The sequence below is a fragment of the Perognathus longimembris genome, chromosome 10, assembly GCF_023159225.1.
Source record: "Perognathus longimembris pacificus isolate PPM17 chromosome 10, ASM2315922v1, whole genome shotgun sequence".
NCBI lineage: Eukaryota > Metazoa > Chordata > Mammalia > Rodentia > Heteromyidae > Perognathus > Perognathus longimembris.
In genome coordinates, this window is record NC_063170.1 from 13,219,675 (window position 1) to 13,234,829 (window position 15,155).

The 15,155-nt window shown below is 38.1% G+C and overlaps 1 protein-coding gene across 2 annotated transcripts in view; it reads right to left on the bottom strand.

Annotated features, from left to right (window-relative positions):
• Positions 1-236: 236 nt before the first annotated feature.
• Cbfb (core-binding factor subunit beta) overlaps positions 237-15,155 on the bottom strand; it is a 44,621-nt gene continuing 29,702 nt past the window's right edge. The window contains exons 5-6 of one of the 2 annotated variants that reach the window (XM_048355376.1): positions 12,953-13,048; positions 237-2,440 (exon numbers count right to left, since the gene is read on the bottom strand). In XM_048355376.1, coding sequence (XP_048211333.1) covers positions 2,372-2,440; positions 12,953-13,048 — 165 coding nt within the window. In that variant the 3' untranslated portion in view covers positions 237-2,371. Of the gene's footprint in view, positions 2,441-12,921; positions 13,049-15,155 lie in introns of both variants that reach the window. The other variant, XM_048355377.1, reaches the window with a different exon arrangement.

Here is a 15,155-nt window from a genome sequence, read left to right on the forward strand (position 1 = left end):
CAGTACTGAAACAACTGTCCTACAATCAGATTTTTTTTTTTTTAAACTGTGATACTATTTAAAGTCTTCTTTGGAATTGGCAGAAATGACCACTAGATGTCACCGTTGTTGCTTTCTTTTATAAAGTAAAAGATAGGATAAAAGAAAAATTCAGAAGCAATAAAGTCAATTTTCCTGTTCTAACTAGAACTAGAACAGCAACTGTCAGGCTATGTCAATGAAGAGCCAAGACCTTGTTTTCATTACACAAGTTTATTGGGAAGGTAAATTAAACACACAAACACAAATTATGGCTAATGGCAAAAGTAATCTTGTGGCTTAAGGCAAGTTTTAAAATGGAGATGAATTTAGAAAAGATGATGCAATGATGTAATTCTGTTTAAATACATGGACTATGAAAAAATATCAAATTGCATCAATAACTTAAAAAATGTAGTTTCCAAAGGCTTCACTATTAGAGAAAAAAGGCTTATGATCTTAATGCCAGCATTAAGACAGACAAGTAGTACAGTGCTAGATAGGAAGATTTCAGTATTTACAGAGAGATGGCAACAGGAACACAATAGCAACTGATTTTACTTACTGATGGACTGAAGGAAGCCCTTGAATAGAAGCAACAGAGAAAAATGTAGTAACATCATGTTACTTTTTAAAACAAGTTATGTGGGAAGTCAAAAACCAAGAAGCCCTGTAATAAAAGTAACCTTACAATACCACTGTAAGGTGTAGTATCACTTAGAAGGCGATTACCCCATGGGAAATTAGGGCACTGAGTGTGTAAACATGTGAGCTGTACAACACCAAATACCGACTAAATTCATTTAGAGGACTGTGTTACACAAGATCAACATGGCCTTTTATGATGCACTGTTTACAACAATTTAGACACACTCTGTACCATGCATGACTTCAAATATATAACAAATATTTTTATTCTGAGATACAGGTATCTGTTTAAGACTTATAAGACCTATATACAATAACAGTCACACCTCCTTCATCAATCAAGTATATTTATATGCTTTTTAAATGTAATGATCTTATTCAGACTTCATTTTCTGAACTGACTGTCAGTTTTTCAAACTCTTTTAAAATAATGCCATTCTATTATGATAAAATACATTTTTGCAAAAAATCCATAAATGTAGTAGTAACATTTAATGAATATTACCATGAAAGGTATTTGTAAGGATGTGCCAAATGATTCAGCACTTTTTCCAGTCTTATATTAAAAAAAAGTTGCAATTTGACAGTAAGCTTATTTAAAAATAATCTTACACTAATTCATCTCAAAAGGTGCTAATACTAAGTCCTTTTGCAAAATATTATCTATAACTGTTTTTTTTTTACCCAGGACAATTAATGGAAGAAAATGTATCCTCTGAACATTTTCAAGGACTTATCTTTCTTCACCCAGTATTGTTTCTACAAAAGCATGCAAGCAAATATAAAATGCGCATAAAGCAGCTATTTTAAACACGATTTTAATACAATATACCTTTGTAGCTGTCATCACTGTCTCCAGTTTAATATGCTGTAAAATACATGAAGCTCCAGTATCCCTTTATTGATTGAAAAAAAAATCCCTGAATAAACAGAAGCCAGTCTGCGACTTCTTTAGGCATTTCAGTAGGAGTATTATCTATGGAGAATATCTCCACCCAAAGTCGTGATTACAGAACAGAATTTAAAATACATCTTAGGATGGTTAGAATTAACATCCAATTTAACGTTTTAATGTTTAAAAGGAAAGAAAGGGTGTTATTAGCGTTTAAAAGGATACTGCAACTTTAACAACTGTAAACTTTGTTAGAAGGCTGTGGCAGACAGCTCTATGCTACTAGGATTTTTTAGCTTGTAAATAAAGCAAACACATCAACAGTTTAAAAATGCTCTAGACTATAAAAACACAAAAGGAAATGAGGGAAAAAAACCCCAAACAAACCAAGAATGCCCTTCTAAAAAGAAGCTGTATAACATATCTAAAAGTATAAAAATGCAACTGAAGAAAAAACTTTGATAAAAATTTTAATTTCTTCACTTAAAAAATGACATGAACTTTTAAATTAAAATGGAGAAAAAAAGCTTTACAAATGGATAGTTTCAACTCAACTATAATAATGCCAACAAGGTAAGCTTGCATAGAAAAAAATTCAAATTATTACTGGCTACATGCTTTTTTAAAAATTAGAAATTCATGTATTATAATCATAGTGCAAAACCATGGCAATATGTGGTGTCTTTTACTGCCTTGGGTTGAGAAATCGACTGTGGTACCTCCAGCTATCACAGTTTCTGGTCTTATAATGAAATTTTTCTGCCAGCTAGAAACAATGAGTACATAAAGGTGGGCAGCACATCTGCTGCACTATTAACGAAGTTTGAGATCATCACCACCACCTAAATTGGAACCAGGACTAGGGTCTTGCTGTCTTCTTGCCTGCAACAACAAAATCATAATTAAGAGATCAGAAATGGGTTTGTAATAAATATGCTATATATTTATGTAATATACAACACAGTAGCATATAAGAAAAGTCAGCAACCCACAACTTTCCAACCAATACTTCCTTAATGTCACTGGAAAATGAAAATTATGTATGACATACTTGAAGTTTTCTTAAAATCAAGAATAAAAATCATTTTATGTTTGAAGGACTTTAACCTCACAATAATCAATTCCATCTGTGATAACTTCAATTTTAACTAGAAATCTCTAAATCATAAAATAAAATCTCACCTGAATGCTGGTGGCTCATGCCTGTGATCCTAGCTACTAGAGGGGCTGAGATTGGAATGGCAGTTGGGCCAGCCTAGGCTTTCATCAAAGCTAGGCATAGTGGTGTGCACATGTCATTGTAGCTATGATGGGAAACCTAAAACAGGTGAGTAGTGGTCCAGGTGTGTGCCTGGGCAAGAAGTGAGACTCTGTTCCCAAAGTCACCAGTGCAAAAGGGAATGGAAGCGTGGCTCAGCAATAGTGCCTTCCTAGCAAGTATGAGGTCCTGAGTTCAAATCCCAGGACGGCAGAACTAATAAAATCTAGAATTACTATGGATGAAATCTTATATTTAAGAGTTAAAAAAAAAGATGCACTTAAAATACCGCTTTTTGTTGTTGTTGTTGACAGGGTCTTTCTACGTAGTCCAATCTGGACTTCAGTTTGTTATCCTACTGCCTCAAGAAGTTGTTTTTTTTTTTTTTTTTTTTTAAATGATTTTTATGTTTTGGTTCTGAGAATGGAAACCTAGGGCCTGTGCATTCTAAGCATGCACTCCGGAAGGTCAAGTTTAGTAAGAAGTTTAGTGAGACATTATCATCATATAAAAAGGGTTGAGTATCAGGTGCCAGGGCCTGTAATCCTAGCTACTTAGGAGGCTGAGATCTGAGAATCACAGTTCAAAGACAGCCCAAGCAGTAAAGTCGGTAAGACTCTTAGCTCCAATTAACCATCAAAAAACTGGAAGTGGTGCTGTGGCTTAAAGTGGTAGAGCGCTAGCCTTAAAGCTCTGAGGGACAGTGCCCAGGCCCTGAGTTCAAGCCTCACCACCTAAAAAACAAAAGAAGGGACTCAGTAGAAGAACACCTGATATAAGATGCACCAAGTTCAATCCTCAGCACTACTGATACTTAATATAGACCCTTCAAAATGTACCTACAATTCAGCCAGGTGCTGGTGGCTCACACCTGTAATTCTAGCTACTCCAGTAGGCTGATCTGAGGATTGAGGCTCAAAGCTAGCCCAGATAGATAAAGCCTTGAAACTCTCATCTCCAATTAGCCAGCAAAAAGCTAGAAGTAGAGCTGTGGCTCAAATTGCAGAGCACTATCCTTGAGTAAAGAAGTTCAAGAACAATATCCAAGCCCTGAGTTCAAGCCTCATGACCAACAGACACATAAAAAAAAGTACAATTCAAAGGTAGTTGTTATTTACTTCCAAACAAAATTTAACACTAACTTCTTTAATCTTCCTTATAAACTTTGATATGCAGATTTTAACTACTTTTGCTAGCAAATTTCACACTAATTTTTTTTTAGCACATTTCTCTTTCTTATACCTGCCTGCCTCTCTGTACCCATCCCTTTCTTCTTCTAGTCTTTATTTTTGGTTGGCCATGGGGCTTTTACTCAGGGCCTGGGGCTCAAGGCTAGTGCTCTACCACTTTGGAGTCACAGCTCCACTTCCGGTTTTCTGGTGGCTGATCAGAGAGGTAAGAGTCTCACAGACTTTCCTGCCCAGGCTGGCTTTGAACTGGGATTCTCAGATCTCAGCCTCTTGAGTAGCTAGGCCTACAGGCACGAGCCACCACAGTGCCTGACATAGTCTTTTTCTTTTTTTCCAGTCCTGGGGCTTGAACTGAGGGCCTGAGCACTGTCCCTGGCTTCTTTTTGCTCAACACTAGCACTCTGCATCTTGAGCCACAAGTGCCACTTTGGCCTTTTCTGTTTATGTGGTGCTGAGGAATCGAACCCAGGGCTTTGTGCATGCTAGGCAAGCACTCTACCACTAAGCCACATTTCCCAGCCCTACTCTGTTTTTTTTGTAGTGACGTTTGAAGTCAGGATCTCACACTTGCTAGTCAGGTGCTCTACCGAATTGATCCATGTACTCATCCCCAGCTTTTTTATTTGTTTTTAGTTATTTTTCAGGTGGGGCCTCCCATTTTTGTCAAGGACTGGCCTCATCTCAGTCCTTCTACCTAGTCCCTGCATAGCTGGGATTATAGGTATGTGCTACCATACCCCGTTCAGAACATTCCTTTCAGTTAAATACTCATTGTCACAGATGAAGAAAGAGCAATGGAAGCATATACATCAGAAAACAATTTGTGTTCCATACACAATCAATGCTAAGTGTGGCGTAAAGACAAATCAATTCTCCAGAATCAGAGATTGCTTTAGTTTCAGTCAATGAAGGTTAGAAAGAGGTTGAGCAATGAAGAAACACAGAGAAAAAAAATCAATCCTACTCAAATATTTATAAATCACTGTTAACCTAACAAATAATACTTCATGAAAAAAATTTCAGCTTTTGTCTTGGATAAAAGTAATTTTCAACTTATATTGATGATGGGGTAATTTCAAATGGGTGACAAAGAACAGTCACCAGTAGCAGTTGTGTTTTCCTTACTTGTTATAGCTATGCAGAAATAGCTGTTTTATTTTTTTTCCAGTATATGTTTTATTTTTTTATATAAACAGTAGAGGGGGGAAGGTGTCTTGCTTTATCTTTCTCTCTCTCTGTATGTGTGCTTAGGTAGTGGGGCTTGAAGTCAGTGCTTGGACTGTCTGCCCGACTTTTGTGGCTAACTGGATGGAGATAATACTCTCACAGAAGTTCTTGCCCAGGCTGGCTACAAATCTCAATTCAGTAGGTCTTAGCCTTTAAATAGAGCTAGGATTACAGGCATGAGCCACTGGAGCCCAGCTGTTTATTTCTTTATGCTTTCAGTTTTTATTTACTTTGTGAAGCAAAGACTGAGGAAAATGTGAGAGAAGACCCTTGAAGAATAATAACAAAACCAGAAGCAAAGTCTGACCAGTGTAATGGGAGCAGAAGAGCAGGGAAGAAACAATGCTAGAAGGTAGATATATGAAGATAAATATATGGGTTGCCTGTGAAGTAGACAAATACAGAACAGATTTTGCTTTAGTGAAATAGCTTCCACAGACAGCAATTCTACAACTGGATGAGCTTCCTTGAAAATCAGTGATCCCTTTTTAGCAGTTGCTAATGCAGACTGATTTTTTTAGAAGGAATTCCGGTATGAGTAATAACAAAGCAGCTCTCTGAATTCCATCACCCTCAATCTTCCCATATTCCTAGGATGACAGATGTATCTCACCACAGCGAGTTGCTGGTTGAGAAGTGATCTTGAAAACTTTTGGCCATCCTGGCCTCAAACTATGATCCTTCCAATCTAAGCCTCCCAAGCAGCTAGGATTACAGGTGTGAACCTTACTCATCTTATACAATTTTAACAGGTCTCATTTACATATAGGCCCCCCCCCTTTTTTTTTTTGCCAGTTCTGGGGCTTGAACTTTGGTCCTCAGCATTATTCCTGAGCTTTTGCTCAAGGCTAATGCTCTACCACTAGAGCCATGGTGCCACTTCCGGCTTTTTTTGAGTAGTTTATTGTAGAGTCTCACAGACATTCTTGCCTGAGATGGCTTCAAACCATGATCCTAGATTCTCAACCTCCTGAGTTGCAAAAATTACAAGGCTTGAGCACCAGTGCCTGGCTCTATAGCTTTACAAGTTAAAAAAAAAACAACACAAAAACTCTACCCTGCACATAGGACATTTTTTTCTTTTTGCCAGTCCTGGGGCTTGAACTCAGGGCTTGAGCACTGTCCCTGGCTTCTTTTTGCTCAAGGCTAGCACTCTGCCACTTGAGCCACAGCACCCATTTCCAGCCTTTTCTGTATATGTGGTGCTGAGGAATCGAACCCAGGGCTTTGTGCATGCAAGGCAAGCATTCTATCTACCACTAGGCCACATTCCCAGTCATAGGACATTTTTGTAAATAAAAATAAAGGTAAAATAAAATGAGTACCTTTACAGCTCTTTAGAAAGCAAACCAAGACTTCGTTAACTGGGGAATAGATTTAGTATCCTTTTCTTCCCTCCTGAATCCTCTTCTAGTTCTGTCTCAGTTCATATTTCTAGTTCATTCTCATCTACTATACTTTATTAAGAACACCCAGAAAACACAAATACAGATATATTATGATGTTGATTTTTTTCTTACACAAAAGTGAGTATTGGTAAAGTTAAATGATTTAAAAACTGAAGTGTTTGGGAATTTAAAAATAAATATAGGCTGAGATCCCCTCCTTGGGACCACACAGAACAGAAGGCTCCAAAAACATGCAAAACACAAATATAAAAGCCACATAAAGCTTTTTGACTGTTTCTATTTCCAAGTAGTTTCCACTAAAATTTTGCCTGATTTGCTGAATTATATTAAAACTCCTTAAAGCAGAATATGCAGTAATTCCCCAACATTAAAAAACAACCACGCATGTATGAACACTTTAGTCTCTTTTAGTACCTTGTTACCTTGTAGGTAAATTAGGTGACAACAATGCTCTACTACAGTTTACTTAGGTCAAGAAGCCAGTCAAGCTCAAGGTAGTCTCTAGAAACAGATAAAGTACTAGATATGTTCAGACAAAGAGGCATCTTTCCAATTCATTCATGACCAGAGCACTAGCTATGTCCCCTATTAACCTTGCTCTTTCTGCACAAAAGCCAAAAGAAACTGAAGAAAGTTGATTAAAGATGTGTATACTAAAGAGAACTGCCAGAGGAAACGGGCCAGCATTTTCCAATTCAGGAAGGATTCCCAAGACAGAAAAAGCAAAGGCTACTTAAACATGACAACAAACACAAATAGGGAACACTGTTACATCCAACATCTGTGGTACTTAGTACACCAGTACTGGTGCTTGGACTCAGAGCCTCTCAATCAGTTTTTTTACTCACAGCTGGTGCTTTAGCATTTGAGTCATGCGTTTAGCCCAGCTTTTTGCTGACTAATTGGAGATGGAATCTCTCATACTTTTCTGCCCTGGCTGGCTTCAAATCTTGATCCTCCAAATCTTAGGCTTCTAAGTAGCTGGAATTCTGGTATGAGACACCAGGGCCTGACTAGACTTTGTAAACTAAGTCTATGAAAATACGGAAAAGTAAATAAACTGTTAAGAATATAACTAGAATTTTCACAAATTAACCCACTCACTAGGCCCACAATGTTAAGTATAACATTACTAGAAAGTGGGAGGGTCTACTTGTATCCTCCCCCCCACCCCACTCAACCCTGGATAATTGCTATCAGAAACCCCTGACAGCCAAGAAAAGGTCAAAATCCATTCCAATTGTTTTGAAGAAACAACAACAACAAAACAATCAGCCAATTTATCAACCAAAAAAAGTAAAATTTTCTTGGCAAAATGAGTTTTACTAGGGTAAGACATTGCAGGTATGCTATAAGCCGAGTGCATAAGAAAGGGGGATAAGGCAATGGTTTTCACTGAGTACTCATTGTAAGTACCAGATACTAAGCTAGGTAGCAACCTGAGTTGAATTTTACACATGAGGTTCAAGGATGATAAACATTTCCCCAATGATGGTCCTACAATTCAAACTGTGGAGCTAGCTCGCAAAAGTACGTACTCACCAGTGTTCATTCTACTTATCAAAGGTCCTCCCTGAAAACACTTTAGGGACCATAGAAGGAAATAAAAAATAATCCCCACCCTTGCCTTGACTAGAGCAGTGCCCCTGTATCTATTTCATAACACTAGGACTCTGTTTAAAATGTCTAATGAAGGTATCCCAGCTATTCAGGAGGCTGAGGACCGTTGTTCCAAGTCAGCCAGGACAGACAAATTGAGAAGTTCCCAAAGAATCAGCAAAAAGCTAGAAGTAGAGGTCTGACTCAAGCAGTAGGGTTTCAACCATGAGCAGAAAAAGACCTTGAGTTCAAGTCCCAGTGCCGAGACACATGCAACTAAAATAGTCTGTAAGCCAGATGAGTGTGATGGCATTTGTCTGTAATCTCAATATTGGGGAGGATGGTGTAGGAGGATGATTTATGATACTAGCCCGGGCAACACAGTGAGATCTGTTTCAACAAAACAAAATCAAAATAAGCCTACATGCCGGAGACTACACATAGGAAGTCCTGGGAGTTCTCATTGTGTTGATTTTCAGTTTTTGTATTATCCTACCAAAGAGCAGCTACGCATATACAAATAAATTTATTCCTCTTAAAAATACCCACTGGGTAAGACAGTATACTCACTACTGTGTATTTTGTGCTATCTCATTTTACTACTTATCAGTGATTTAATAATATTTGGTTAATCTTACTAAAATAAATGTTTCTTCATTTCATTAGTCTTATCTGCCAAATTCATGATAACTTGTAATTACATTTTTTTGTGTGCTAGTCCCAGGGCTTGAACTCAGGGTTTAGGTGATGTTCTGGAGCATTTTTTGCTCAAAGCTAGTGCTCTATTACTGCAGCCACATATCTATTTCTGGCATTTTGTTTTTGTTTTTTTGCCAGTCCTGGGCCTTGGACTCAGGGCCTGACCACTGTCCCTGGCCTCTTTTTGCTCAAGGCTAGCACTCTGCCACTTGAGCCACAGCGCCACTTCTGGCCGTTTTCTATATATGTGGTGCTGGGGAATCGAACCCAGGGCTTCATGTATACGAGGCAAGCACTCTTGCCACTAGGCCGTATCCCCAGCCCTATTTCTGGCATTTTGGTAGTTTATTGGAGAAAGAGTCTCAGACTTTTTTGTCTGGGCCAGCTCTAAACCTCAATTCTCAGCTTCCCGAGTGCTTAGTATTACAGGCATGAGCCACTGGTACCTGGCTTGTATTACTTTTGAAAAGTAAGGAAAATGCTGTACTACTGAACAAAAGAAATCAGAGTCCCATCATATATGATAGGAAACATCCAAGATTTTACAGACAGCAAAATGGAAACCTGTTCAAGGAGTTTTACAACTGATTTTAAGTTAATAAAAGACACTGAAAATTGAAATCCTTTGAGACATAATATACTTGGGAGTTTGCTTTAAGTTAAGACTTTTTTTCCTGCTAGTCCTGGGGCTTGAACTCAAGGCCTAGGCTCTCTGTCCAGCATCTTTTTGCTCAAGGCTAGATCTCTACCATTTGAGCCACAGTTCCACTTCCAGCTTTTTCTGAGTAGTTTATTGGAGATAGGAGTCTCACAGATGTTCCTCCTGGGCTGGCTTCGAGCCCAGATCCTCAGATCTCAACCTCCTGAGTAGCTAAGATTACAGAGGTGTGAGCCACTGGTGCAGGGGCCTTCCTCCCCTGTCCCTTCCCCCACCCCCATGCTTTTTCCTAGTGCTAATATTGGGGCTTTAACTCAGTACCTAGGCATTTCCCTTTGCTTTTTTTAATCCAAGGATAGTTTTATCACTTGAGCCACAGCTCCACTTTTGGCTTTTTGGTAGTTAACTGGAAATATGAGTCTTACCAACTTTCCTGCCCAGGTTGGCTTCAAACCATGATCCTCAGCAGTCAGCTTCCCAAGTAGTTCTTAACTTTATACATACGTTAAATGCTCATGAGCAGCACCATTACAGTATGACAGGATTAGAGGTTATCCACATCACAGTGGATATCCCCTAGCCTCTGTACTGCCAAATTATCAGACTTACAAAGACTGGGTTCCTGATATTCCTGAGCCTTGTCTCTAGGCAGGCATCAGGATCACCTTCTGGAACCAGGATTCTTTCTTTCTTTTTCTATCTCAGTCTTTCAATTCCAGTCAAATAGCTTCTAACTTCTCCTCGCAGGTTTTATTTTCTTTTGGACTTATAGGCTGTATTAGTGAACTCCTGGTTCAGAAACTATGGTTTAAGTCCTCATGTTTCCGTCAGTTAATCAACTATTTGAAAGACAGCAAGTCAAATAATTTTTCTGGGATTTTCATTTTCATCAACTGTAAGGAATGTGATTAGATGATGCTTGAATTTCTGAAGATGTATGAATTATAGGGAAGAAACATTTTTCCTCCACTGTTAATTTTAGGAAGATTAAACTGGGAGAAAATAAGCTGATATTAGAAAATGTTTATGAGGAGGAAGGGGGTAAAGAAGAGAGAAAGGCAGGACAGAGACATAGCTCAAGTGGGAGAGCACTTGGTAAACTATACACCAGTACTGATCACACCCTATTTTAAAAAAAAAAAAAAAGGAAGAGGAGGGAGGGATCAAGCAAGCAAGCAGGGCAAGATGGCTCATAGAGGTAATCCTAGACATCCCAGCAACAAAGGAAAGGCAAATAGGAAGACTATGGTCCAAACTGGCCTAACAAAAAGATCTGATTTGAAAAATGGACCCTACTCAAACAAGTAAGGAGAAAATAAGGGGCTGGAGTGTGGCTTAAGAGTGCCTGCCTAGCAAGCAAATGGCCCTGAATTAAAGTTCCAGTATAGGGGGAAAAAATGAACAAAAAAGAAAATACATACGTGCACAAAGTGCCAAAAGACATGTAAACCCCAAAGCTCTCTACATTGCCAGTGCCCCACTGGAGACAGATTTTGGCCCCAATTTTCTAGATAATAGCTCTCTAACAGAACTGATGCTTCAAATTATTTCTCTAAAGGGACTAGCAGATCTTAAATGATTGATGAAAATTTAACTATGTTCTCTATGCTCTAAGTCATAATGCAGGGAAACTGCCTTGATAGACTTTAGAGAACTAAAAGGATGCTCTTGTTAGCCAGGTAATTCAATTAACTGGAACCAGCACAGCTGTAGAGCTTTTAGCACTAACGGAGTACTTTAGAGCTATTATTTACTGTAGACACACACACCAAGCACAATACTAAATGTTTTATAAGCATTTCCCATTTGACTCTAACACCAATTTCTATGAGAAAACTCAGGCTTAAGAGAAACTGGCAAGTAATGCACCAGGAATGTGAATAACAAAGTCCATGCTCTCTCAGTCACTGACAATCTGAAAGAACAATCTAGCAGCAAATTATTTAACACCCCTGTCAACAGACTATATTTTTGTTCACAGACAAACCCAAATACACACCAAAACATTTTTTCAAGTAACAACATTGGAAGTTAAAAAAATCAAGCTAAAAAAAGTGAATATAAACTTTTTAGGGATTAAAAAAAATCAAATTAACAAGTTATCTAATTTTAAAAAGCTAACTACATATAAACACTTCCTAAGCAACTGTTCCATTAATGTCAGCCATTCTTCTAACAAATTTATCTCCTCCAGAAAGACTGACCCATATTCTACTAATTGGCAAGCTCCCTTACTCAGTGATGTCTTTGTAGAGCATACACTGTTACACTCCTGCTGGGAAAAGTTTTCCTCAACTTGTCTAGTTGGCAAACCTACAAATCCTGATGTATTCTCTTATGCACCTCCCAAACAGAGGCAGACTCAAATGTTCCTTCCTCTATATTACACTAGCTCCTTTTTCAGCTTGTATTTGTACAGCAGCTGCTAAAGGACACTGAAATTACCTGTTTCTACATCCATTTTCTCCCAAGAACAGAAGCCACATATTTTCCTCTATACATTTCTAGTCTCTACTATGGAATCCAGCACAACACAGTTTAGAGTCATTACTTTATCATGTAATTCTAGTTTTCAGGAATAATAGGTTTTTAAAAATACATTTTGTAACTATAAATAATGTAAAAAAATTGTGATAGACACTGTGGCAAATACAAAAATCAACAGACACATATATAATTGTTTCAATACATTGCTCAGTAAGAACACTAATAGAAATAAGGGCTAATTATGATTACAAAGACTGGGGAATGGCCAGATAATGTTTAAACTATACTTTGATGAATGAGTAGAAAAATACATTTGAGGGCTAAGAATATTGCTCAAAGCAGTAGAATGCTTGCCTAGCAAGTGCGCAAGGCCCTCAGTTCAAACCCTAGTACTGCCAATGAGCAAACAAATGAACAAATAATTATATAAATAAGTAACTCAGGGAATTTGCATTGAACTGCTGAAATGCTCGAAAATATAATATTCAGTGAAATCAAGAAGAGTCTATACCAGAGTACAAGCTATACACTTTGTGTCAATTCCTGAATCTATATTTTATTTGTAATAGAAACAAAAATGACCTGTTAATCCCATTTTTTGAGTTCATAACTAAGAAAAGATATTTACACCAGTGTATTAAGAAAAATATACCTTTTAAAGAAATAATTTCTATAAGACCAATAATAAAATTAGAGTAAATTTCTTTACGGCAATTACATTTAATAAATATAAAGCAAACAAATACAATATTATTAAACAAGACAAAATTGTACTAATAAAAAAACATTATGTACAGACATCACAAACAGCCTGAGAGTTGGGGGAAAGTACTAACCAGTTACTGCCAGCAGCTGTGAAACTCTCACCTCCATTTCCTCCCGGTGAGAACGATCTCGATCTTCAAATTCACGAGTCCTTCTACGAGCCTCTTCAAAGGCCTGTTGTGCTAATGCATCCTCCTGCTGTCAGAATGTATAAAATATCTATTTTGATTTTCATCTCTAATTTTTTGAAGAGGAAACGGACAGTAGTGTATTTCTCAAGATATCAACACCAAATAATTTACACAACTACTTGTGTTGGGAGTACTTTTAAAAAAGAAAAGTTCAGCAGGACATTTTCATGCCTTGTATTTCACATTGGAAATAATAGTCTGTACTAACTGTTGTCTTCTTTCCTTACTTTATCCTGCTCACCAAAATAAAATCTACCACCTCCTTTCTGTTCTAATGATGCACTTAAAACTAGCTTTCAGAGCCAAGGCAAGGTATCTCATTTCCCTAAGCCTCAGTAAACTTACAAGTAATGTAGACACAGTAATATTTTACAATAATGTGAATTTCATAAGATTACACAGCCCTGAGTGTGTTATTTTACAAATATTTATTGATATACAGACGCTCCCACATTTGACTCAGCATCCTGTATTTTCATACAGTCTGCTCCACCAGCATTTGTACTTGTATATCAACATGAGAGCCACCAATTTCATCTTCATTGGCTTTTTTTTTTTTTTTTTTGGCCAGTCCTGGGGCTTGGACTTAGGGCCTGAGCACGTCCCTGGCTTCCTTTTTGCTCAAGGCTAGCACTCTGCCACTTGAGCCACACCGTCTCTTCTGGCCATTTTCTAGATATGTGGTACTGGAGAATCGAACCCAGGGCTTCATGTATACGAGGCGAGCTCTCTTGCCACTAGGCCATATTCCCAGCCCTTCATTGGCTTCTTAAAGTTCACTTTATTTTGTTCATCAGAAAATATGTCAGACGCACCTGCAAAAGAATGCTGTCATAGTTCCCAAAGGCTATTAGTTGGAAATCAACTGAGACATTCATTTCTGCTCATGTACAATTTATTCATTTGTTTCCAAATGTTTATATGTCTAGGTCACAGTGCTTGGTGTCATGGATATGATGTGTGGGAATGAATGGTGCTTGTTCTCAAAGAACCTACAGTTCAGTGGGGCTGGTAGAAATAAATATAATTAACCAAGACATTAAAAACTTCCCACTATGATTAAGTGCAATAGAAGAAAACTTGAGGGAAAAATGAGAATATATATAACATGAGTTGTGATCTAATTCCCTAAGAAAGTTATTAGTGACTACTATGTACTCTCGCAATGGTCATGGCTTTTCTTCATTAAAATAATAAAAAGTATGCTTGTTACAGTAAAATAAGGAGTGATTCTGGTTCCAACTTCTTTTTTTTTTTTTTTTTTTAGTGGCCAGTCCTGGGCCTTGGACTCAGGGCCTGACCACTGTCCCTGGCTTCCTTTTGCTCAAGGCTAGCACTCTGCCACATGACCCACAGCGCCACTTCTGGCCGTTTTCTGTATATGTGGTGATGGGGAATCGAACCCAGGGCCTCATGTATACAAGGCAAGCACTCTTGCCACTAGGCCATATCCCCAGCCCCCTGGTTCCAACTTCTGTCTTGTTCTTTTCTAGTGACAAAGGAGAAGTGCAGTGAACAGAATTCACACTCTAACTAGTGGCAAAATTGGAGAGACGATGAGTAGTTGCCTTCATTTCAATCAAATGACTTCCAAATTAACTTTTTTTTTTTTTGGCCAGTCCTGGGCCTTGGACTCAGGGCCTAAGCACTGTCCCTGGCTTCTTCCCGCTCAAGGCTAGCACTCTGCCACTTGAGCCACAGCGCCGCTTCTGGCCGTTTTCTGTATATGTGGTACTGGGGAATCGAACCTAGGGCTTCGTGTATCCGAGGCAGGCACTCTTGCCACTAGGCTATATCCCCAGCCCCCAAATTAACTTTTGTATATTTGTAACTATACAAAGAAAATAAAGCTGCTTGTATGTTGGCTTCTTTAAGAGAAGAACCTTACATTCAACTTAAGGGTATCTGTTAAAGGACATTTGTTTTACATCAGTACCATCAGGTACTTCAACCTGGAAATCTTTTCATTCCAACATTGTTTCTATTTTCCTAACTGAATCACAGAGTTAAACATTTGAAAGGCCATTATACTCAAGATGACACATCATTTTGTGGTGGACAAACTAAAGTGAACTTAAAAGCTAATGAAGATGAAATTGTTGGCTCTTATGTTG